Below are 26,284 nucleotides of genomic sequence, written 5' to 3'. Positions count from 1 at the left end.
ACTTTAGACCTCCAACAGCCTCCACCCTACAAACAACTTAAGATGTCCTTCCTTTCAAAGTAGGATTACCCCGGGTCTAGGGACCCCAGCCTGGTCGCGCCGGCATCCGGTCCCCCGGGACCCCCCTCCAGGATCCACTTGGTAGCGCCCGCTTTGTCAGCGCGCTGCGCTGGCCTGTTACCCTCCAGCTCCCACCAGCCCGCGGCAGACGGTGCTGCTGCCGCCGCCGCTCCTGCTCCTCGCTCTCGGGCTCTCCTGCCCAGGACTTCCCCGGACCTGCGCCGGGCGAGAAGGAGCCTGGGAGCCTCGCTCGGACGGCCCCGAGAGCCCGCTGCCCTCGCCCCTCTCGGCCTCGCCCGCGGCCGGCTTCCGTCCTCGGCGCGCGGGGCCGCGGCGGTTGTGGCGGCGGCGCCCGGCATGTATCAGAGCCCGCGGCGGCTCTGCTCCGCGCTGCTGCAGAGGGACGCGCCCCGCCTGCGCCGCCTGCCCGCGCGCGGGCTGCGCCTCCTGTCACCGCCGCCGGCGGCCGCCCCCCGGCCCGCGTCCCCCCGGCTCCTGGCGGCGGCCTCCGCGGTCTCGGGCGCCGCGAGGTCGTGCTCCCGGACAGGTGAGTGAGCGGCGGGGCCGCCACCTGGAGCCCGCGCGGAATGAATGGGCGGCCGGGCGGCGGGGTCTGTCTCCCTTTTCCTCTCTCCCTTGCCCTCCCTCGCCTGGGGCTTGCATCACGGCTGCTCAGAACTAGAACGCTGTGTTCAGGTTCCCGTTGGATCCTAGGATGCCGTGCTGTTCAGTCTTCCTCGGTCTTGACCTACGTTAAATTTCCCCCTTCCGAGGCCGCAGATTGTGTTGGTTTTTCTTCTTATTACGCTAATTATGGAAATTTTTATGCCGAAAAGTCATATACAGCGACTCTTATTTGATCATATAGTTTGCACGGCCTAGATGTTCTGAATTTTTTAAAAAGTGTTAACAGTGTATAAGACACACATTGACTCATTTTACATTTATTTGGGGTTTTTTCGGAGCCTTCCGCTCTTAATGCTTATGTCATTCTGTATCCTGTATACCTAGGTTAAGATCTTGTAAAGATGATGCCTTCCGTTTGCCAAGAGCCAATTATATACATCACATACCCTGGACTTTCCCTTTTTTGCCACCTCCGTTTCTGCTTGAGGATACATTATCGTGGCCACACGTTGCATACAAATTAATCGTGCGTTTTAAAATGAGAAAGTTTCTCTTTCAAAACTGGCAATTACTTCATCACACTAAAAAGTGTATTTTGGCTGTGTTCATTAAGCTATTGCTGTTTAAGACATTTGTATAACCATCCTAGATTATAAACCACAATTTTTTGCTCTGAAAATTTTGGATTAATTTAAGGACAAATTGAGCAGCAGAAAGAATATTTTTAATGTGGCTTTCTTTAATTAATGAAAGCCATAATCCAAAATGGGATTGTAGCCAAGACTTTAAACTCTGTTCAGATTATTGGTGGGTGTTTAGGCTGAGACATACTTTTAAAATTAGGATGCTAAACTGGTTCTTGAAGACCCTAAACTCTTTAGAGTTCTTTAGAAAGGGTGAACTTGACAGTCGTAATCAGATTTCTTTCCAGTTGTATAGGAGTTGGGCACATTGTGAAATGGCTGTTAGAATGGGTACCACCTAATAACTGTTAGTGTTTTTTCTTCCAGGAAGTTTTCAAGAGGAACGTTGTTAAGTTTGAAGTGGGAGAAGTTAGAGTCTCCTGTATCTGCTCATATCTTAAATTCCCTCACAGTCCCTCAGAGGCAGTTAGTCAGTAGGAAGGTCTTGGGAATACAGATGGCTTGTGTAATACAGCTAGAGATGCTGTGCTATTAGCTGAGGGAAAAAATGGTCAGGTCAGAGGCTGGCCCAGTGGTGCAGTGGTTAAGTTCACATGCTCCACTTCAGAGGCCTGGGGTTCGCAGGTTTGGATCCCGGGCACCTGCTCTTCAAGCCACGCTGTGGAGGCATCCCACTTAAAACAGAGGAAGATTGGCACAGATGTTAGCTCAGCGACAGTCTTCCTCAAACCAAAAAAAGGGAGATTGGCAACAGAGGTTAGCTCATGGCCAATCTTCCTCACCGAAAAAAAAAAAAAAAAAAAGAGGTCGGTTCAGCTAGAGTGTTTGCGGTTTTAGGCTTCTAATACAGAACAGTGTTGAATGAACTTTCTCAAACCCCCTAGTTTTACAAATAAATTGAAAGACTTTATCATAGTTAACTATTGTAAACAGTTACTACAAAATCTTATGCAATTTTCCGGTTTCCTGCAGTTTTAGCTTCAGCTCCTTGTTAGAAGAAACTCTTGAATGCATTCATTCCCTCACTGCTCGAGCTTTCATTCATTCAAGTCTTTCCAGAATGTCTCACACACTGTAGGTGCTTTATTACAAGAGGTAACAGAATGTGAGCCTTAATCAGCCTTTGAGGAGCTTACTGCCAGTAAGAGAGATGAGATTTGCGCAAAGATGAGATTTGTTTAATGAAATGAAGCATCTTTTATTCTCTTAAAGGTTTGCAAATGGCACTAGAGTGCTGGAGAGTGGGAAGTCGTTTCAGCAATGGTGATCTTTTTAGGCTTCAAGAAGTGGTTGGCATTTGAGCTGGGATTTGAGGCATGGTTACAGTTCAAAGAGACTAAAACATTTTGTTTGAGAAAAGCTAGGAACGAAGAGGGGAAGGCATGAGGCATGGATGTGGCAGGGTGAGAGAAGAGGCACTTTGCAAAATGTGCCTCAGAACCAGCATTAGGAGCTTTTAAAAAAAATGCAGATACGAGGTCTGGGCTGGGGATGGAGGGGAGTCACACTTGACCCCATTTGATAGTCACTTCCTTCCTGACTTATGCCCCTTGGCAGTCAGAAGTCCCTGGGAAGATGTTTGGAGTCATCAGATGCTAGGTTATTAGAATTTAACGGGGATCTTGGAGATGATCTCAGTGTTTCGCCATCTTTTCCAACAGCAGCCCCCATAAAGCAGCAGCAGTTGTCACAGTTACTGTACTGGATGGACTACAGTCACGAGTCGTCTGTGGGTTTCTAAGTGCTGTCTTCCAGGTCCCTCCTCCTTAGATGATGAAGAGTTGGCTGAATTACTGTTCTCCACCACTGGAACACGTTGCCTTTTCCTTGGTACAGTTTTAAAATCAAATACCAGCTCATTTGAGGAGGTGGCTTTATTTAGTATGTTCCTTAACTATGTGAATAAGCCGCTTATGAGAAGAAATGGGAAGGCTTATAATTATCAAGCTTCTGCAGAAAGGAACTGCTTTCCTTGTGGGAGAACTAAGGGATTATTTTCGTGTAGCGTTCAACAGTAAGAGTTTAAACACAGTGAACTCTTCGGGGCTTTTGAGTTAATAACTATGGCTCCAGAATCACATTCAGCACACTCTTATGAACATTTTAAATTATTTAACCTTGCTTGTTCTTAACACTGGACTTTCCCTGAAAAAATAAAGAAGATAAATGGATATCAATTGATCCACAAGTTTTATGGAACACAATACACTTAAAAGGCCAAATATTATACATTGTGTCTCAGGACTAATTGCAGCCGGAATTGGGAAGAAAGAGAAATCATGGTGGCTGGATTTGTTGGTAAAACTTTGCTTTGAGGAGGTGAAAGGAGGGTGCCGGGCAGCGGGAGACCACATGCCTGGAAGAAGTGGAGGGTACGGGAGCGGTGAAGAACTCTGGCAGAAAAGAGGTTGCTTCCAGAATCACCCGGGACGCTTGGTAACGTACGGATTTCTGTCTTTCACTTACCTACTTGAATCAATTTTTCCAGAGGAGATTCTTGGTTAAGTTGTGTATTTGACAAGTGCCCCAGGTGATTCTTTCTGGAAAGCTTGGGGAGTGTTTTATAAGCTCCACTCCTCCTAGTTTGAGAAATGCTGGAGAGGATTCTGGAAGAGTGTTCTAATCTTTGAGTTTGGGGCGTCAGGCGCTTCAGGAGACCCCCGAGTGAGAACGTTTACTTAAACTAAAGTGGGCTTTAAGAAAGGGAAGGAATTGGTGTATTTGTGAAAGTCCAGTGAGAAAAAACTTGAGACTGACGTTGTCCTGGAAGTGCGATGGAGTAGCTGTCTGACTTACAGAGTGGGTAGGTGGATAAATACAATACCATGTAGGTTTCTGTGATGCCTTCCAAAAGAAGTGAGGCAGTTGTGTTCTGGTTTCATGGAAGGAGGAGGAGGAAGGGAGACGCACAGCATCTGTGTTAGGAGTCACTCTATTCAGAATTTATAGGACCTCGATAACCACTTGAATGGTTATCACACTTGAATAAACACTTAGAAACTCGAAGCATGATGTGCATGAGTATTTGGCTCCATGGTAAACCCGCTTGTACTTTCCTGACAAGCAGCTAAAATGTTTTGGATTTGTTGTTCTTCTTAGAATGGGGGGAAATCAGCCTTCCCAAAGGAAGAAGTAAGACCTCAAGTGGAAATCTTAGCTAGCTGTCCTCTTGTCTCTTTGTGGTCTCAAAGCAACACGTGAAACATACCGGTTCCCCAGTGTCAGGGGTGTGGGCAGGAGTGTCCAGGGGAAAGGGGGCCGAAGAAAATTATTCCCTTTAGATTGGAACGTCTCCCCAAAATACTTTTTTCTACCTCCACTATCAGAAAAATGCCTGGGCCCTACTCAGATCTGAATTTTAATATCTGCAAGTGGAGTCTGAGTATCTGCGGGTTCTGACGTAGAGCCCCGGCAGACAGCCACTTACCGACAGCCCAGGTGGACAGCCAGAGGAGACTTGCTTTACTAAAGGCTTAGAAGCCTGCTAGATGTTTCTGACGAATGCCTCCAAAAGAGACTGCTGTTGTGCAGAAAGGAAAAGTTAAAAACTATTTTTATTCCATCTTCAGAATTGGAGTAGTATGAGCAGTCCATGAAAATAAGTGCCTAAAAGTTACATGCAGCCAAAATGCAAGTAGAGAATTGTTGCAGTAGGATGTCTGGGAAGTCCCTTAGTCTTGTCGCGTCCTCCCCCGCCACCTTCCGCCGCCGCCTTCCTCTCCCTTTTCTATCGTTCCCCCAACGCTGAGCTTCCAGTACGTGGGCCGGTCCATTTGCCAGTCTGCAGAGATGCTTATGACTCTCAATACCTCATCCAGTACAGAGTACAAAGTAAATTACTTTACAGATTCTAATGACACCTTGGATATAATCGCTTTCTATTTCCTTATGCTTTGCTTGCGTGGATGTTAACTGTCCTTGAGGGACTGCTGAAGGACGATGTTCATCTGTCAAATCTTGGAGGTCACACAGATTTGCTGAGGTGTATTCTAAAATAAATTTCTCTTTGACGTGGTTCATTATTCTGAATTTTATTTGGAAAAATCTCATCATGATTTTTTTATTTTTTAATTTTTTGAGGAAGATTAGCCCTGAGCTAACTGCTGCCAATCCTCCTCTTTTTGCTGAGGAAGACCGGCCCTGAGCTAACACCCATGCCCATCTTCCTCTACTTTATACATGGGACGCCTACCACAGCATGGTGTGCCACACGCTGCCATGTCCGCACCTGGGATCCAAACAGGCGAACCCTGGGCCGCTGAAGCGGAACACGTGCACTTCAGCGCTGTGCCACCGGGCCGGCCCCGTCATGATGATTTTTTTGAATAAAAGTTTTTTTTAAATTACAGAAGTAACACATGCCCATTAATAAAAATTTTTCCTCAGAGTTTTAAATGTCTTTGTATTATCTCTAGAAGCTTATAGGATTTCTTATCTTTGGTGTTCAGAGTTCCATCAAGATCCATGTCTCCACGTCAGGTGAGCCCATTCTATCTAAGGACGTACCCTTCTTTAGCACAGGAAAAATTTCTATTTCTTGGATTGTTTTATCCGCTCTTTCGTCTCTGGGTTCTCCTGTTCTTAAACTCCCGTTAGACAGATTGTTGGCCATATGGATCCATCCTCTGTGTCTCTTCTGATTTGTTAATGTCTTTATCTCTTCTTTATTTCATGAGAGTCCCTGAACATTTCTTTTGCAGTGATTTTAAATTTCTAGCCATTTTCTAGTTCTCTGATTGCTCCTTTTTTGTAGCAGCCTATTGTTTTGTGTCCATAATATTGTTCCTTTAGTTTTAAATATATGGAAATAACGTATGCCTGTTTCTCCCTCAGGCCTGTGTCCTGAAGGGGAGAGCCATTTGCTTGCCGTGTCAGTAGGAAAATTGTGTGGAGGGTAGACAGCCAGGCTTCCTGTAGAACGCCTGAGAGAGAGTGGGCTGCAGGCCTCCGCCTTTGCCAAGCCAAGGAAGGCTTCTTTCTGTGTTCTGGAATCTGGCTCCTCACCCTTCTTTTAAAAGATGTCTGAGGTCCACAGTTAGCTCCTGATCTGGTCTGCTGCTCTTTCAGGTCCATCACCCCTGGGAGCCCTTCCAAGGCAGGCCGCCCACTTTCTTTGAAGTGTTTTCTAGTTCTGTCTCCAGCAGGCAGAAGCCACCCTTGCCAGCTTCTGTCTGGCTGAGAGAGGGGAAGCGGTGTGACTAGTGTGCAGCTGTTTCAAATGCCGTTCCTGAATGAATTACCCCGACAATTGTCCCTCAGCTTCTCCTGCCCTTTGTCTCTGTTGACTCAGCTTGGTGTTTGTTCACAGCTCCCTTGAGAAGAACCGTATTTACCTTTGGTAGCTTGTACTGCATTTGCCTCCACTCTTGTTTCTCTGTTAATTCAGATCTGGTTTTGTCTTCCTGGAATTCTCCCAAGTTTTTGACTCATTGATGGCATTCTTTCTTGTTTTACCATATTATTGTTTCATGCTTTTAAAAAAACTTGAATACCTGTACTTTATTCCTGAAAGCTCTTAGGAAGAAGTGACAGTAAACATATGTTCCACTTCATGACGGAAGACCTACTGATTGTATGCAAATATCAGTTCCTGTTTTAAAAATGAGTCGTAGGAATAGAGGTTTTAAAACCATTGACAGTTTCTTTGCCAATTTTTAAAGATGATTCTTTTCCTACCTGTACCTTAATTATTCAAGAAAGTCTGTGGAAATTTATATACAAAAATTGTTTTCCCCTATTTTAAGTGACTGAAGATCTTTCATTGGTTTTGTGAAATATATGTAAACTGACTATACAATTTTATTTCAATATAATCTAGACTAGGGGTCTGCAGACTTTTTTGAAAGAACCAGCTGGTATTTTAGGCTTTGTGAGGTGTATATCTCTGTTAAGCTACTGAACTCTGCTGTTGTGACATGGAAGCAGCCATTGACAATATATAAACTATTTATGGACACTGAAATTTGAATTTCATAATTTGCACATCATGAAATATTCTGGTTTTTTTTTTTGATGAAGATTAGCCCTGAACTAATATCCGTGCCCATCTTCCTCCACTTTATATGTGGGACATCTACCACAGCATGGCTTGACAAGCAGTGCCATGTCCGCACCTGGGATCCGAATCGGCCAACCCTGGGCCGCCGAAGCAGAAGATGCAAACTTAAGCGCTGTACCACCAGGCTGGCCCCTGAAATATTATTCTTAGGATTTTTTCCCATCCACTAAAAAATGTAGAAGATCACAGGCAGCACACAAACAGGATGCTGGCCAGATTTGGCTCACGGGCCGAAGTTTGTGGACCCTTGATACCAAGGGAGGAATCTGTACTCTCAGCAAAATTCTCCTTTTAGCTTTCATGTTGCCATTCATAACTGTGACAATGGACCGTTTTCTTGGGCATCATGAAGTAACACAGACCTGACGTCTTAGTGGAGAACAGTTGTCCCACCAGATTCTCTTAGTTTCTACCTTTTGACGTTTCACTTCAGAGCGTGCTGCTAGAAAAGCCCAGCATGTGGCAGTGATTGGCCAGCCAGCTAACAAGTGAGCACCAATTAAATGTGTTAACCTACGCTTTTATTGTGGGGGGATTTCTTTTTCCTTAGTGATATTTTCTGGATGAATCTGGCATGACTGAAGGCATGGCTCAGCCTTGTCTGGAAAATACTTTAGTGTTCCTGTCTAGTCTTTGCTGCCTAGCAAAGAAAGGTCGTTTGGATTGTCACACTGTCTAGGTGCTTGTATTTTTAGACACGTTAGGTTGAGAGTCGTGACCGTCACTTGATATGTCTGGTCATGCCGTGCAGGTCACTGCACTGCTTTGTACACTTTGTGTGGTGCCAGAGTGTATGCCGTGATGGCAGTGACGTCGACAGACGGTGGCGCTGGAATTCGACCTCTGTTTATTCCTTTGTGTGGCCCGGCCCATGCAGTTGTCCTGACTCACTCAGTATCAGTCCTGTCAGAGATGCTGATGCACAGCAGTCCAAGGTGCAGGGACCGTTCTCGAGGGCCAGACCCCTTCCTGGTTGTGCAATCTTGAGAAAATGTGTAATCTCTTAACCTCAGCCTCTGGGTCTGTAAAACAGCGAATACCATACCTACTTTGCTGGACTGCTGGAAAGAGTGAAGAAGATACATGGAAGTAGTGCGGCACGTGCTGGGCTCTCAAATGTTGATAGCATTCTCTTTGAACCCAGCACGTGAGCTTCACAAGTGTAACAGAATAGCTAACATTTAGCTGACTACTGAGGGTGTGCTAGGTATATCTAATTTAACTCGCTTAATCCTTGCAGTAACCCAGTAAAGTAGGTTACCAGTGATCCCCACATGAAAAAAACAGGCATAGAGAGGTAAATAATTTGTTCAGGATCCTGTTAGTAAGAGGAGGAGCCAGGATTTGAAACCAGGCAGCCTAACTGGAGTCCATATGTTTATGACTGTTTGGCCCCTGCTTAACTGTAGCCTCATCTTACTGGGGAGAAAGTTGAAGCTTTAGCTGGAAGGCTGTCACGTACTAACATACTCTGTTGCTAATTGCCCGGGGCATGCCTGCCACCTTCAGTCATGGGTGCTCATAACAGAAATTGGAAGACTGGTCACTAACTAAAATGTTTGACCCTCACCAGAAAATAGTATCTGCCTAAATTGGCACGTGGAAACCAGTCTCTAGGACCCAGGAGTTGATACAAGCGCACACCCACGTGCAGAATTTGAGACGGTCACGTTCGTTTACCCCATGGAGCTGCAGGGGACCTGTTGCACTGTGTTGAGTTTTGGTTTCCCAGCTGATGGGTGCATACCAGCACAGAGGCATGGAGTTCATGTGATAGTGACTCAGGACCAGGCAGACTTCTAGCCTCAGTGTCCTCAACTATAAAATAGCCAAGGAGTTCTGGAGAGGGCAACAGGTATCGGCAGGTGAAAGAGCTTAGCATCCCATAGGTGCTCCACCAGTGTGAGGCAATTCCTCCGGCAGTGTTTGCTGTCACTTTCCTGTCACTTGTCATCCCTTCTTTTATCAGCGTTTTTTAAGGCACTGGGCTGGGTCCTGCGGGAAGTGGGAAACAAGGTAGACCCAAGTCCTGCCCTTGAGCTTACTGTCTGGTGAGTAAAGGACAGGGATTGTAGTTCAACTGTCAGGGCAACTTAAGAGAAGCAGCCCAGGTGTAGGAAAAAGGAAGCCTGGGGGGCTTGATTCATAAAGCTGTGCAGGCATGGAGGCTGTGAATCTTTATTTATTGATTTCTTCGGTAAATATGAAACATACCACGTATTCAACATCCCAGCTGTTTTATGTCAATGTCGATGGTTATCTTGTAAGTGTTATCACTCACTTGTCGTAAGGTGGCCACATTTATTGGAACTTCCTCTAAGAAGCCTACTGAAAATTAGCAACTGAATTAGCTGTCTAAACTCTCTGAGGTGGTTCAACACAGGGCCAGCAGATGGCAGCAAAGGCTTATCTCAGTGATGCCTTCCTGTGACGTCTGTCCTTTACAGTTTTGTGTACTTATTCGTCGAGGTATCTTGGGCCCAAGGTTGGTCAGCTCCAGCAGCTTCCCAGCTGTGTACCCAGGTAATCCTGGCTTTCCTTTCCTTTTTGGTTTTTAATCAGCGTTTTTGCCGAGTCACCATTTCAAGAGACTAAACTCACACTAATTGTCAGGGAAATTATTCACAAACTGAATGGTTTGGGCAAGCTCCAGAATAAGCCCTTGCTGGGTAACTGGAGAAGCGTCATGTGGAGAGGTGTCTGCCTTGATTTCTAAGTGCTGTTAGGACTGCCTGGGAGGGGTGGCGCAGGCAGTCTGGGTCTCGGCTGTCAGCTTCTCATCCAGCATTCTAATTACGGATATGAGGGGGTTTCGTTAAACCTGGTCCTTGCCCTCTGCTGGTCGGCACCCTGGAACCCACAGTGTGGTCTGCCTGTTGCTTTAGAAGTGTGTAGTAATTGGTAGTATAAAGGGTAAACATATATTCTGTATTTTAGTGGTTGGCCCACTTCTCTTTTGCTTTGTTTTTTAGGAAAGGGATGGCTAAAAGATGCGGGAAGTTTACATACTACTGGATTTCAGGAATCTAAATAATCTGAATTCTCTGGCACATCTTTAAAGGCTATTATAAGGGTGAGAAGAATTATTTAATCCTATGAAATAAAATAGCAGTAAAGTATTAATAATGCAAGAAATGAAGGCACCCAGTGTTATAAGTGCAAAAGTAGTATGTGAAGTCTTTATAGTGTTCACTTTTAGTTATTAATTCCCTGGTCTGGGGTTTTGCACTTGCTTTGAAATGATGTCTATGTGTCACCAGAAAGTTTTGGAGAATAGAGCCTTGAGAAGTAAATGAGTAAACTCATATGTTCTCGGGACCATATGTTCTCGGGACTGGAAGCAGGGAGAAAAACCGAACATAGGAAGAAGTGACCCGGGACTTCTCCATCCCTTCTGATTTGATTCAGTAATATGCCTTTATGAGAAGAATAGATATTTTTTTAAATATGCTCTTTTTTTTTGTTTTTTTAAAGATTGGAACCTGAGCTAACAACTGTTGCCAACCTTCTTTTTTTTTTTCTGCTTTTTCTCCCCAAATCCCCCCAGCACATAGTTACATATTTTAGTTGTGGGTCCTTCTAGTTGTGGCATGTGGGACGCCGCCTCAGCATGGCCTGACGAGTGGTGCCATGTCCGCGCCCAGGATCCGAACCGGCGAAACCCTGGGCCACCGAAGCGGAGCCCGGGAACTTAACCACTCGGCCACGGGGCCGGCCCCGAGAAGACTGATTTTGAAGTATAGAAAATCTAGGTTGAATATGAGAAATATAAGGACAGAATTAAAGGAAGATTCTCCCTGATTTAGAGATAGTTTTAGTCTCTGGAGCAGGAGGGAGACAGCTTTCCAGCAGCGAGCTCCCAGCTGTTGCCATCATATGCTCTCAGTTTAGAACAAATTTCGATGTGTGCTCTGTGTTTTTATGAATCAATCTATTGTTTTATTTCATCTTTGTTAGATAAAAAAATAAAGTTCTCATTTTCTTCCCAGAGGATCGCCTTGTTTGTGTCCCTCCTTGACTTAGGTGATGATTGATCTGGAATAGAAACTCTCACTTTTTGTTCTCTGGATCCCTTTATATTCCTAAACAATATCGAGGGCCCCAAAGAACTTTTGTTTGTGTGGGTTATATATTGATATCCATCATGTTAGGAGGACATAAAATTTGCAAAAATTTTTAAATGTTTATCAAGTCACTTAATATAATAAAATCACTGTTACCATGAATAACATTTTTATGGGAAAATAACTATATTTTCCAAAACAAAAAGGAATTAGTGAAAAGAGTGGCCTTGTTTTACGTTTTTGGAAATTTCTTCGAGTCTCACTTAACAGGGGACAGCTGGATCTCTTATCTGCTTCCACGTTCAGTCTGCTCTTCTGATAGATTGTTTTGGTTGAAGTATATGAAGAAAATCTATTCTCTCACAGATATGTAGTTGGAAAAAACTATTTTAGCAGCCTTTTTAGATAATTGTGGATATTCTTCTTTGTGTTAGTTTCTATGTTAATAGTTATTTGCAATGTGGAATCTGATACCATATCAATGAGCTTTTTATACTGTTATGTTAAAATCCATTGATTTGTCTGGTACTTTGAATGGATCTTTTACCCCCACATGGTTTCGTATTGGTTATTTGGGGAATGTTGATTAACTGGGTTATGCATATCTTCCAAGTGTTAGACAATAACAAAAAAATAACATTAGTTAATATCACCACCGATATTGCCAGGAAAGTCTTAAATTGTTGGGAACGTGTCAAGCTGAGTTACTGAGATCACAGCTCCTTTTTTCCTGAACCCCCTCTGTGAGATGGTCATACGTTTGTAATACAGTTTGATTCGTTTGTCGAAGTCTGCATTCCCTCTTGAGATCCCTCCACTTCCTGGTTGCTATTTTAAATTTGCATGCATTAAAGTTTATTCTTTGTGATGGATAGGTCTGTAGATTTTGATGAATGCATAGAGTCATGCATCCCCCACCCTAGTACTGTACACAACGGATCCATCACCCTAAAAATCCCCGTAATCAGCCACAGCTCCCTCCCCCACCCCCTGGCAACCTGCGAGCTTTATAGTTTTGCCTTTTCCAGAATGTCATATGAACGAAATCATACAATATGTACTTTTTAGGATCTGACTTCTTTCACATAGAGAATGCATTTGAGATTCATCCATGTTGTATGGATGAGTCTTGCAAATCAGCAGCTTGTTCCTTCACTGGATGCTATTTCATCCTTTGGATGGATGTACCACAGTTTGTCCATTTGCACAGGGAAGGGAGTTCTGGGCTGTATGGTAAGTCTGTGTTTAATTTATTTAAAAAACCTGCCAAACTGTCTTCCAGAGTGGCTATACATGGAAAGCAATAAATGGGGTTTTGTGAATGATTGGTATTATTTCTTATTGAAATATTTGATAGATTAACCAGTGAAGCCATCAGGGCCTGGGCTTTTCTTTGTGAGATTTTAGATTAATAATTCAATATCTTTGCTGCCCTAGTTGAACTGCTCTCATAGAGCTGAAGGGGAGGGGCAGGAATGTGACAGACCAGCAGTGTTCTTACCTGAAGTTTGATATATTTGTTTTATGCCCTTGGTGTCCATACAGAGCACTGAAATGCTTGGTTTTGACAGATTTGTGCGAGTTTATAGTTGCTTTTTGGGGAGAGGATTTGTCGGCTTCTTCATGCCATCATGCCAGAAGTCCCCTGCTTCATCATTTTTTCCTCTCTACTGTGTCGCCACTACTCCCTCTCTCTCCTCTTTGGGGGCAAAATTTCCTCAAAATACTTCTCTACTCTATACTATTTCCTCTTCTTCTCATAAGTCCACTGAAAATCAGAAATCACTATTGTTAAAGTCACCAAAGTGTTCCGTGTTGCTAAATCCGGCTCCGTTCTCACAGCCTTGGTTTTCCTTGAACTATCGGTAGCATTTGACACAGGAGATTACCACCTCATGGATGAAACTCATTCTTTACCTTCTTTCCAGGAAGATCATACTCTTCTCATTTTTCTCCGACTTCTCTGGCCTTGTGATGTTTGCAGATTTTCACCACATCTTCCCTGGTCTGCCCCAGAGCTCGGTCCTGTGACCTGTTTTCTCTCTAATCTCACTTGAGTCTCCTCTGTCCGCGAACATCTCCCACCTGTTTATTTCCACGTTGCCCCTCTCTCCTGAACATGAGTCGTATCTCAGTGCCACACTCCTGTTTTCTGCAGACCCCACCAAATCGTCCTGACTGTATTGGGATTGGCAACTTCATCCTTCTAGTTGTTGAGCCGGCGACCTTGCAGACCTTTTTGACTACTCTCTCTCCCAAACCACATCCAAGTCATCAGACAAACTTGTTGGCTTCAATTTTAGGTTGTCAGAATCCAACCACTTCAACTGCTACCACGAGTCCAAGCTACCACTGTATTTTGCCTTGATTATTGTAGTTTAGTGTATTTTAATACATCAGCCAGTGAGGTATTGTTTTTTAACGTAAATCGGATTCTCACTCTAGCTTAGAATTCTGCAGTGCCTTCCCATCTCAAATAAAGGCTGAAGTCCTTAGAGTGGCCTGCAAGGCCCTACACCATCCACTCCCCTGTCCTCACTGCCTCATGGCCCTCATCTTCTGTTCCTTCTGTAAATCACTCTAATCCCCTTGCTGTTCACCAGCCTTGCCCAGCATGTTCCTTTCTCAGGGCTTTTGCATTTGCCGTTCCCTCTGTCCGGAGTGTTCTTCCATTGGCTCTCCATAAGACTTAACTGATTTCCTCGCCACCTTCCAGTCTCTGCTCAAATTCCTTCCTGGAGCCTCCTATATGAAGTAGCGCCTCCTTGCTCACTGGCGCTCTCTGCCTCCTTGATCCACAGCACATTTCACTATATGGCCAACTATTCATTGTCTTGTTTGTTTCTCCCGCTACAACAGAAGCTCCACGCGGACAGATTTCATTCTGTTTGCTGCTGTATCTCCCGTGGGCTAGAGTAGTGTCTGGTGTCGAGTGTGTCGGTGTGTTTGAGAGAGTGTGGCGGGGTTATGGGGCTGCCTATGATGGACCACATAAGTGGTAGTCAGGATTCAGAGCTGCATGTCTGAAGTCCCATTTCTGTGAAGTCTTTCTGATTACTCTTATCCATCCTGATTGTTTTAACCCTTATTACACCCAAGCCCATTCTACATAGTAAACACTCAGTTTTTCTCTCGTTAGTTCATGCATATTAATCTTTTTCCGAACACTTATTAACCTCATGAAGGGAAAGATCACACGTATTTTTATTGGCATGAAGCGCCCATCCTGAAAGTCAGAGAATAGGGAAATGAGAATGTACAATTAACATACTGCAGACAGATTGTCCCTGAGGACTGTGAGATTAGATTAGGAAGAGTTTTGCCAGTGACCACCGCCCGAGAGGACACTGCAGAGTGCACAGTGAGGACAGAGCCTGGCACATCGGAGGCCCTCATTGTCTGGGAGGGTGGACTAGTGGACATGTCTTTCAGGACCATCTGCGTCTCTCTCCTGATTTCATGCTTACTGTACAACAGGCTGATTGATAAATCAGCTTCTCAGGTACATCAGTATTAGAAGGCATGGCCTGGGTCACTCTGTTGCTGAATAATCTGGTGTTCAGGTTCGCATCAGTCCATCATGGGGACCACCTTCAGTTTCCTGTAAGATCTCAGGAGCAGAGACAGGCCTAGAGTAAATATTCCCTAACAGTTCCCCTCTACCTAGTCTCTTATTCAAACTTTAGCCTAATGACATCTTTCTTGGGTGAATGAATCTACAGTGAAATAAGAGCAGAAGTCTGTGCCAGTAAAACTTTTTGTAAAAGGAAATTTTCGGCACATTCCATACCTGAGTAGTATTATCACACCTAACAGATTTGTCCATTCTTGTCTCAAATATAAGAGGAATGGAAGTTATTCTGAATGATACCTGCAAGGTTTTCTTAATTGAGAGAAATATATGTGTCTCTAGTGCAAATAATAGAGATGTTCTTTTGAAGTTGCTGGCTGTTCTAACCTGGGTGCATTTTCCAAAAAATCTTTTTTGCTGAAGAAGACTCGCCCTGAGCTAACATCTGTGCCAGTCTTCCTCTATTTTGTACGTGGGCCGCAGATGAGTGGTGTAGGTCCACACCGGGGAACTGAACCTGGGCTGCAAAGCGGAGCACGCCGAACTTAACCACTAGGCCACGGGGTTAGCCCCCTTCCAAAAAATCTTAAAGAAATTATGATCACTTAACAAGCTCTCATTTTCAAGATATGTAAGCAGGTCTGGAGAATTGGAGCACAGCTAAAGAGTGATAGCTGTGGGACTAGAAGTGGTCTTTTGCTGCCCATCCCATTCAAGGCCTTAGTACTTAGCCATGCTGCAGCTTGTTTGCTGCAAAGCTTTGTCTGCTGAGGGAAGATTTCATTTTTGAAAGCCACCAAAAGTCTTTCAGAGGCCGAGTCACCAATGAGGTGGGTGATCAGATCTCATTATCTGCTGTTGGTCCAAAATGAGCTGGCTTTAACAAGAATGTTTTCCTTTAGTGTTGTAGCTAATAGCCTATAAGTGCATTTCCAAAACTAAACCAAAAAAAGGACGACAGGAAATGATGGAATTAGACTATCCAATTTGCTTCACCTTAAGCCACACAGCAGTCTCAGAATAATAGTACTGTCGTTACTAATTATGATCATTGGAAACTTTAAAATTCTTTAATTGAATATGCTTTCCTCATTCTGGCCCCCGCTGTCTCCCCCGCTTTTTTTGGTGGTACTAAACCTTCATATGTTTGTTGTTGGGTCACATAGGCACTATATACTGTACTCTGTCTTTGAGCCTCATTTAGACTTGATTTTCTAAGTGCTTGTATGTTTGATGCTCACCACGAGTTCTTACATCACCGTCTCGCTGGTCATTTTGGTCTGAAGCTTGTTCTCTAGTTCCAGAGATGCCACAATTGTTTTGAAAAGAGCTGGATAGTAAACATTTAGGCTTTGAGGGCCTAAAATGATCCTGTCACATATTTGTGTGTGTGTGTGTGTGTGTGTGTAACAACCCTTTAAAACCATTCTTAGCTCGAGGACTGTACAAAAATACCTCTGGCTGCAGTTTGCCGACCTCTGCTCTTGTAGTTTCCTCAGGAAGAGCTCTTGGGGGATATAAAATCCTTGGCTCACATGTGGATGAGCCCCATAGATGAAGTTTGACTTGTATATTTCAAATATGTAACTGCATTTACTTCTGGCATAAAACATTGCAGTTGAAGTCTGGTGATGCACTAATTTTATTTTCCTTGTAAGTTACTTGCTGGTTTTCCTAGATGCCCAAGGGATATTCTTCTTTTTCTTTACAGTCAATTGGTGTTGGTCATTCTGGGTTGGTATTCTCAGGTATGTGATGTGTTTTTCAATATGTAGTTTCAAGTATTGTATTGGGCTTTTTTTCTTTTGAGTGTTTTTTTTCCTTTTTTCTTTTTTTAGAGTAACAAAGGCAGACCTTTATGTATTGATGTTTGAATATATCCACAATACATGTTTTTTTAACCTCATAATTATTTTTCTTTTAAACCATTTTATTTTTATCCAGCTTTATTGAGGTATAATTAACAAAAATTGTGTATATTTAAAGCGTACTATGCCTTGTTTTGATATACATATACATTGTGAAATGATTACCTCAATCAAGCTAATTAACATATCTGTCACCTCACATAGTTAAGTTTTGTGTGTGTGTGTGTGTGTGGTGAGATCACTTAAGGTCTCCTCTCTCAGAAGGTCTCACGTGTACAATACAGTGTCGTTAACTATAGTCATTATGCTGACACTGTACATTAGCTCCCCAGAACTTAATTTGTCTTGCATGATTGAAACTTTGTGGTCTTAAAAGTTTTTTTGATCTATGGTTTTTAGTATTTGTTTCATTTCTTGCATTGGTTTAACTACAAGAACTCCTGTTAACCATATGTTGGATCTTCTTTGCTTAAAATAAGCACACAACATTTGCCAGTGTCTCTCAAATGTTTATCTCCTAGTTTCCTTTTTGTTACTAATTCCTTTTGTTGCCTCATTTCTGAGTTTTCTGATTTAAGCTATTCTGTCATCTTCTTAATGACCATTAGCTCATTTTACAATAGGATACAGTTTTGATGTGGTTTTTGGGCATGTCTTTCTGGCATGCTTTCATTGTCTGAAGGGATGTTATACTGTTCCTTATTCTCCTTATGTGAAGGTTTTCTAAATTTTTAGAAGAAAGTGTGGTCCAGGATAGGTTTTCTGGTTTCACATAACTCCTCAAACCTTGGACTCCTATTGGACACTATTCCCTTTTTCACATTCATTTTCACATGGTATTGCTTTATATCACAGTAACCACCCCGAAACTCAGCTTGGCAAAGATATGTCATCAAAAGGATGTGGGGCCTTCCTCTTAAAACTGAACTACATCAAGCTAGTAGTTTGCCTAGAGCCTGACAGATGTCAAATATTGCTGTTTGTTTCCAATCGAAATGCCCCAGGGTGCCCCTGTGAGTTTGCTCTGGTGCCCTGTGACACTTTGGTCCACAGTTCAGGTGAGGCTGATGCTACTGATCTGGAAACCATGCTTGAGAAACCTGTAGGAACTTGAACTGCTTTTTTTTAAACTAGAAGTTCAGAAGCAAGATTTTCAAAGTTGTACTTCCAGCCAAGAAGAAAATTTCTTTCAGATTAGTTAAAAAGAATTTAATATATTCACATCAAACATTTCGGAAACAGGAGTGTGCGTGCATTTGTGCATGTGCATGTGTCAGAAAGAACAAGCTTGCAGATGCACGTAACATTTAAATGTACGTTGGGGGAAAGTAGTTTGTGTTTCTTTGCCTTAATCTAATTTTCTTTCTGGGGAATAAAAGTTACTTCAAGTTGATGAAAGGAAATAATAGAGAGCATGCTTGCATGCTTACTGACTTCAATGCTTAAGGACTTTTGGTGGTAAATATTTGAATTTGCTTTTGTGACCAGCCACAGTGAATTTGATTGATTGCTAGTTTCAGTCAGATGCAATTAGCCTGACAATGTATTTTATAAAGAAAACTTTGTATCTTTCAAGGCAAGGATATGGATATGGGAAGGAAGTCCAGATTCTTCCATACCAAGATTCGTCATGTACAGAATCTTGGAAGTTGTTCCAAGTAAAACTTGCCCCTAATTTATTCTATAATGAAGACAAAACATGGTTGATCTCTAAAAGAGCAGTCAAGTGCTTACAAGTGAGATGACAAGTACAACTTTCCTCATGCTAATGAGTTGAAGATTGTGCCCTGATCTTAGTGGATTATAATCTATTAGGGTAAAACATGGAGCACTAGAAAGTGCACTGAAGCCAGTGTGCCTCCTGCACCTCTCCTCACCCTTTCTCCTTCCAGGATCCCAGGAAATGGGGGCAACTGCCGCTTCTCCCTCCGAACCCCTTTTCTTGTTTTTAAAAAATCTGACAATTGATATTAGACTATATTGCTCACTGATGTTCAGAGTTCTATAGAAAGCCAGAGCCCTGATTTACAGTTAAGATCTAAGAGAATTGGGTTATGGATTGAATCCAGCCATTTCAACACAAAGGGATCTGTATGGATGACATGGCTGGAGCAGCAGCCTGCAACAACCTAATCTCTTCTCCAGGATTAACAGGCTTTCTAACATCTGGCTCTTTACAAACTGGTATTCAAGTTCTTATTAAAATATATAGAAAAGGAATGTAGATTTTGTCTAGCCATGTTTTCATAAGACTGAGTTTATAAAGACAAATCCTAGGTTAGAAGAGGTCATAAACATCAAGGTGTTTCTCCCCTAAAAGAAATAATTATCTTAGTTAATCAGAGACCAATTTTAAGAGTAGTATTTCAATTACCTGTCCTAGGAGACAGTTAAAACCTGGAAACTCCTTTAATCCACCTCTGCAGAATGGCTTTTTATGTGAACGTGGCAACATTGCTGTAAATTGAGCTCTTGGCTTCGATGGACAGAAAATGCTTTATCTTCTGGAAGAAAGGCAGGAAAAGGAGCTGAGTGTGTAACTGTGCTTTCCTTTCCCGTAGCGTGTTCCATGGGAAACGGTACGAGCAGACTCTATAGTGCTCTCGCCAAGACACTGAACAGCAGCGCTGCCTCCCAGCACCCAGAGTACTTGGTGTCACCTGACCCAGAACAGCTGGAGCCCATTGACCCTAAAGAGCTCCTTGAGGAATGCAGGGCTGTCCTGCACACTCGACCTCCCCGGTTCCAGAGGGACTTTGTGGATCTGAGGACAGATTGCCCCAGTAGCCACCCACCTATTAGGGTCATGCAGTGGAACATCCTCGCCCAAGGTATGCCCGATGCTTTTGTGCCTGAGCAGTTGAGTTCTGGTGACTGCCTTTCTGCCTCTGCACATGCTCAATGCACTGATGTCTCATGTGGAGGGAAGAGGTGTGGGCAGATGGAGGCGTCGGATGGGTGACTAGGGCAACATGAGGAGCTCCCAGAAGGGGAGGTTAGGAAAGGGAGTCATCTGGTTTTCAATAATAAATCTGGCAACTCAAGATTTATTTCTTACCTTCCGTGTTTGTAGGCTGTCCAAGTGCAATGAAAGTCTGTCTGCTTCCCAGCACATCTAAATTTAAAGGACCCTGTCTTTTATCAGCCTCAAACTTTGTTGTCTGCAGCTCTCAGTCCACAGCAGTAAGATAGCATTTGCAAGGGAGAAACTGAGTCTACTGAATGGGCAACATAGAACTTTCGGCAGGGAATGGGAGCTGGGTGACAGTACTGGTTAGTCTGGGTATTCTTGGGGCCAGACACATCTGAGTAAATTGAGGCCAAAGAGACGTTGCTTCAGTTCTCTATTACTTTGTTATGGTAGAAAGGACTCCTTTCCAGGGTCTACTGAATTAAAACACAGATGTGCCACTCAACTTTATCTAGTATTGCCTCTCATGTAGCAATTAAAATTTTAAGAAACTAGGGCCACTTTTTTTCCCCTAGAAAAGAAGGGCGTACTCCTTGACTTTCCAATCTTTGATTCATTAATTTTTTCCAGGTGTTCATCCATAAGTAGGAAAAGCTACCCACTTAAAATAGGTCCCATTCATTTTGAGTGGTGTCTCTGTCAGTTCTTACGGCTCTTATGGTCAGTGGTGAAAGCAGTATTATAGAGTTAAATATATGTATTTCATCTGACATAGTTTAGATCCCAGGACTGCAAAGAACACTGTTTAAGGCTAAAATCTAAGACCTTATGTCCTAGAATACAGTTACATGAAATAGTTTTACTATGAAAGAAAATAAGTTGCTTGCTTCATCTGGATGGTAAGAAGTTAAGCGAATGCAGTTTAGACAGAGAAGAATCACCCGGAGCATCTAAAGCAGAGGAAGCATTCTGAGGGGCTTGAGTAGTGTCAAACATAAGGAGACTCCCAGGTACTTAGCAGTCATGGTTCTGCATTAGCTGACAACTGCCTGGCTTTTTTATTTCAGCTCTTGGAGAAGGCAAAGACAACTTTGTACAGTGCCCTGTTGAAGCGCTCAAGTGGGAAGAAAGGAAATGTCTCATCCTAGAAGAAATCCTAGCCTACCAGCCCGATATATTGTGCCTCCAAGAGGTGGACCACTATTTTGACACCTTCCAACCACTCCTCAGTAGACTGGGCTATCAAGGCACGTTCTTCCCCAAGCCCTGGTCACCTTGTCTAGATGTAGAGCACAACAATGGACCAGATGGTTGTGCCTTGTTCTTTCTCCAAAACCGATTCAAGCTAGTCAATAGTGCCAATATTAGGCTGACAGCCATGACACTGAAAACCAATCAGGTGGCCATTGCACAGACCCTAGAGTGCAAGGAGTCCAGTAGACAGTTTTGCATTGCTGTCACCCACTTAAAAGCACGTACTGGCTGGGAGCGATTTCGATCAGCTCAAGGCTGTGACCTTCTCCAGAACCTGCAGAACATCACTCAAGGAGCCAAGATTCCCCTTATTGTTTGTGGGGACTTCAATGCAGAGCCAACAGAGGAGGTCTACAAACACTTTGCCTCCTCCAGCCTCAATCTGAACAGCGCCTACAAGCTGCTGAGTGCTGATGGGCAGTCGGAACCTCCATACACTACCTGGAAGATCCGGACCTCAGGGGAGTGCCGGCACACCCTGGATTATATCTGGTATTCCAAACACGCTCTAAGTGTGAGGTCAGCTCTTGATTTGCTCACGGAAGAACAGATTGGACCCAACCGGCTACCATCCTTCAATTATCCTTCAGACCACCTGTCTCTAGTCTGTGACTTCAGCTTTAATGAGGAACCTGATGGACTTTTATAAACACTTGTCTGTGTCTTTTTAGTCGCAAGAGTCTTAACCAGGGCTGTTTCAGGAAACTGAAATAGGATAAGAAGTTGCCTGAGGAAGGATTCTCAGTTTCTCTCACTTTACTTTCCTCGTTTCCAGCATGCCCTTGGGAAGGAAATCCCCTTAGTTAGTTCACAAACCTTTTCCATTAAGACCTACAGCGAGAAAGGTGTTTGCACTCCAGTATTGGCTTGTGTTTTCTTTCCCTTCTTAGCATTACATTTTGATCATTTAAGGGCATTAAATTAGGCTTGTTCTGAAGCTTTTTCAGTCTGAGGATGCTATATAAAAATAGATTTGCTTGAGTCCTCCATAATTAACAATAAGTATGCAGGAGCAATTTCTTTAGACAGCATTTCAAGTTATTTATTTGTGGGTTTTTTAAATGTCAACAAGACATGCATGGCAATATTTATTTTTTATATCTTCATGTAAAATTAATATAGCATTATGAACGTTTTAAAACCATGCAAAACATAAGTTATAGAGTAATTTATAGTAATTTTCTTAAAGCTTTAAGATGTTTTTATTTGGGGTCTAACAAAATAGTAGTGTGCGAAGGAACTATTTAGGCTGGAAGCGTTTTAGTTTGTTGTTTAAGTGGAAATAATATCAGGTCTCCTTGATACATTCTTCATAAATAATCCTTGCTGTGCCTCCATGTTCCCCATTGTGTTTCTTGAAGAGATTCCATGACCGATCGGTTTTCATTATTTAATCACTGTTACACATTTATAGTTTTCCATTGGAATGCTATTGGTATATATTTGAGGTCACTCAATGTCATTGTTATTTGTAGTAGAATGTGCTTTTCACAATAGGTTATTTAGGAGCTGTTACGTGGCAGTGGCTAAGGAAGTTAGTGGGACCTTTTTTTCAGAGGTGGGAAACTAGAAAGTCTGTTAATGAGGCTGTCATTGAAATTTCAGCCAGGTGACTGATAGAAAGAAGAATATAAAAAGTTAGAAAGCAACCTGGAATTCTCTTCCATCAGAAATAAACAAGGTAAAGATAACAGGTGAAGCCCTTTGCAAACAAAATCCCAGCAAATAACCTATTGGTAATTAATAAATATTTTAATCCTTGAGTTGTAAATATTTAAGATTAATAAATGGTCTTTTAAAGCTACCACTTTTATTATCTTGTCTTTTTAGTCTAAAAAGAACCTGGGAGTAGACTGGATCTTTTAATACTGTTAATGTGGCAGCCTGCACTATCCATTTACACACACACCTTCATTTCTAAGGTGGACAAAGGGGGATCCATAGCCGCGCACTGAAGGCACCTATGCTCTGCTTGTGTGGTATCTCTCAGCGCCAAGGCTGGAGTTCCCCAAAATGGTTCACCCAGATATTCTGCATTGGAACCACTTTTCAAAACAAATGAGCTTTTCAACACATTGTGTACCCCAACTCACAGGGCTACCTGGAAGGAATAGCAAGCAGGAAGAACATCTGTACCAAGTGCCATTTCATTCAAATCTTAGCATGATTAGTGGTAATCATCTGTTGTTGAGAAGCAGAATACTGATTAGAATACTTATTTGAACAGGTATTAAAGATTGTTTACCTACCCCAAAGTACATGAACCTGAAGAGAAATTATGACAGCCTTAATTAAGCAAGCAAATCTAGATGAGAATCAAAGCCAAAATAATGTTTGAATTTTAAATGTTGCTCACCAGCATATCAAATAACAGGCTATGGGTTGTGGGTGGGGCTAGAGGTGGGCGGGAACGCCACTGAGCAGAAAGGCCTCTGGAAGTATGAACATGTGATTGAAACGTGCCTGTAAATTACTGAGGTGGGGGAAACCCACATGGAACTCTGCTTAGGAGCTATCCTTCAGCGTTACCACAGCAGCAGTAAGCTAAGCACTTACTTCAATGTGCTTTTGTCATCTGGTGCTTTTGTGTTTGTCTTCATTTAAAATGTAATTATGCGAGCATTCTATGTAAACAGTGAGAGTTTTTTAGGAGTACATAAACCTTGTTGGATTGCACTTCATGTTTTATTTTTACTTCCCCTGAAGTCTGTCTTTGTAGACAGCATTGCCTCATGGACTGTCAGAGTAACCTGAGGCATAATGGTAAATAACAAGTCTGTATTGTACATTTTTAAGTATGTTCCATTACTGAGTTTCTCTTACTCCATCCCTATGTACCTTTTGGTTCAGCTTTTCCCTTTATATCCCATATTTTTATTGTGCTTATAGTAAGAGTCTAAGAAGGTAAATTGTGCAGATTTGGAGAGTGAGTGATCGATCATGGATTTTCTTCCTCCAATCCATGTTTCAGTAGGTCCCACTCTATAAGGTGGTAGGAATGACCACCTCATTTGTTTAAACAAATAATGGTGTATACATACGAAGAAAGTAACATTTGAATTCCTTACCTTTGGTTCTAAGAGCTTTACATGTGGTCTTACAACAACTCCTAATTTAAAATGGGGCTCAAAAGGTCAAACAATTTGACCAAAGTGACAGATAATAGTAGCGGAGCCAGGATTCAGGTCTGTGTTGACTCCAAAGTGGTCACCTCTTTCCCCACTAACCATGTTCCTGTGGCCTTGAGTGAGTACAAATGGGGAGAAAAGTATATTGTGGAGGAAGAAGAGATCTGTTAAATGAAAAATGGCCAAACACATAAGTCACATACCTTTGTAGTACACATACAATATAGAACAGAAGCGAGATATAGTGGCTGACAGAGTGGATTTCAGTTATTCTGACGCGAAAGTAGTTCTGCCAAAAGAACATCTGCTTCTGTTTGCATACTTTTGATTGTACCTTTTTTTAAAGGAAGCAATACAAACAACTATTCTAGTAGTGTTTCAAACTAAAGGAAGAAACTGATGCAAATATTCTGTATTCGAACCATTTTTTTAAAACATCCAAGAGTTTATAATAATGAAGGGAATGTTGCAAATAATTAGATGTCTTAGACTTGAGGAAAGATTTCTAAGATTTAAATTCTGAGAGAAAATAAAAACACGCTCATAATCATAATTGATCTCAATTTTTAAAAAGGAAAGTCATCCAAAAAACGAATGTACTTGCATAAGAAGCTCTGATGAATTCTTTTTTTAATCACATGTATAAAAATATCGCACAGGCGTTTATCTAGAGTGGATGGGTACCAGAATGGCAGAGGCCTGGAGCTTGGGCTTATAAAACAAGGGGAGAAAAAAAGCAATACGTGGACATTCACAGGCTCTAAGTGAAGAAACTCATCTGTGACCGTGTGGCCCTGAACGAGTCACTCCATCTAGGGCCTCGGTTTTCTCATCCACGGAGTATAGCATCATAGCTGCCCGGTCAACCACATAGATTTGTGAGACGTTTCTAAAACAATACTGTAAACTCCATTTACAGAGAATATATCTCTGACATTTGATTTTGGTTCCCATAGACTGGTAAACCTGAAGAGAACACACAGCAAAATTCTGCAGCATTTTAAAATTTAGTTTGTGAGAAAGCAAGGATCATTACATGATGAGATAGGCTCATTCAGAAACTAACCTTGCTGCACCCTCCCCCAAGCCCATTTTTTTGGATGGCAGGAAATGGAGGTTGAACCTAAAACTAAAGTGGGAGCCAGAGCAGTAGTTCTGTTTCTAGGTCTGCCACTGACCAGCTCAACTAAACGGATGAGTCAAAGTTTTTCTGACCCTTAGTTTATTTATTTATAATACAGGGAATAGACCAGAAAATCTCTAAGGTTTCTTAAAGCATTAAATCTCTGATTTGCACTTCAAAACAAATCTGAGTTACTGCTGCCACTGCTCAAAAATATTTTGAAACTTTTTGGAACAGCTTCCATATCCAGTTCTATGAAGGCCTCAAAACCAGCGTGAACTTTATAGCCACATCTCAATTTGAACCAAACATGGCATTACCTAGTTTGATTCACATCAATTTATTAACCTCCAGTGACTTGGCTATTTCTAAAACTAAAATCTTCCTCAGCAGGAAACTCGTCTCTATTAAATAGTTTAAAATTTTAGATTCTGCTCTAAGAAGCAATCCAAAAGTATTTTGAACAAGGTAGCATTGCTGGCATTAGTATATAGCTTTCCAAAATAATGTCTTGTAAGGGACAAGGCACATTAACATGGTGTACAGTTTCATAAGACTCTAAACACTCATCCTAATTAAAGAGATGTTGAATGTGAGAAAAAGGCTTTAGAATCAATGAAATTTTGTACAGTATGTAAGTTTTTTAGAAGCCATTTGTAATAATAGATATATTTCAAACTACCTTTTTCCTTTGGACATTTTAGAAGAGCTTAGGTTAAGACACAAATCCCTAAATCTAATGCTTTCCTTATTTTATCTCTACAATATATCTATCTATACATTGGGCAGTGGTTCTCAAACCTGGCTACACAGCGAAATCATACCTAGAGATATTTAAAACCTACTGATGTCTGGCTTCCCCTCCCATACATTATAATTTAATTGGGATGAAGTGTGGCCTGGGCAACAGGATTTTTAAATCTTTCCAGGTGATTCTAATGTGCGGCAAAGGTAACACTATTACAGTGAATTAATG

General features: G+C 42.3%; 1 protein-coding gene across 10 annotated transcripts; it reads left to right on the top strand.

Moving 5' to 3' along the window:
- Window positions 1-22,861, top strand: NOCT (nocturnin). 10 transcript variants are annotated; one of them, XM_070258997.1, is made up of 5 exons: window positions 139-607; window positions 10,362-10,462; window positions 16,736-16,772; window positions 19,454-19,723; window positions 20,871-22,861. In XM_070258997.1, exons 4-5 carry the CDS (start codon window positions 19,462-19,464, stop codon window positions 21,704-21,706), a joined length of 1,098 nt encoding a protein of 365 aa, XP_070115098.1. In that variant the 5' UTR covers window positions 139-607; window positions 10,362-10,462; window positions 16,736-16,772; window positions 19,454-19,461; the 3' UTR covers window positions 21,707-22,861. The 10 variants fall into 10 exon arrangements, with proteins under 10 accessions (XP_023492308.1, XP_070115098.1, XP_070115096.1 ...); XM_023636544.2 differs by lacking the exon at window positions 139-607 and adding an exon at window positions 9,821-9,912; XM_070258995.1 differs by lacking the exon at window positions 10,362-10,462 and having other exon boundaries at window positions 162-607.
- The last annotated feature ends 3,423 nt before the right edge of the window (window positions 22,862-26,284 follow it).

This window comes from Equus caballus, chromosome 2 (genome assembly GCF_041296265.1).
Source record: "Equus caballus isolate H_3958 breed thoroughbred chromosome 2, TB-T2T, whole genome shotgun sequence".
Lineage (NCBI taxonomy): Eukaryota > Metazoa > Chordata > Mammalia > Perissodactyla > Equidae > Equus > Equus caballus.
This window is presented reverse-complemented; position numbering and strand designations above follow the sequence as displayed.

Excerpts from the sequence above, each read along its gene's own strand:
- NOCT (XM_023636540.2), top strand. The coding sequence starts at position 418 with ATGTATCAGAGCCCGCGGCGGCTCTGCTCCGCGCTGCTGCAGAGGGAC. Across the intron at positions 608-19,453 it reads GAGGTCGTGCTCCCGGACAG|CGTGTTCCATGGGAAACGGT; the intron begins GTGAGTGAGCGG and ends CCTTTCCCGTAG. Across the intron at positions 19,724-20,870 it reads GTGGAACATCCTCGCCCAAG|CTCTTGGAGAAGGCAAAGAC; the intron begins GTATGCCCGATG and ends TTTTTATTTCAG.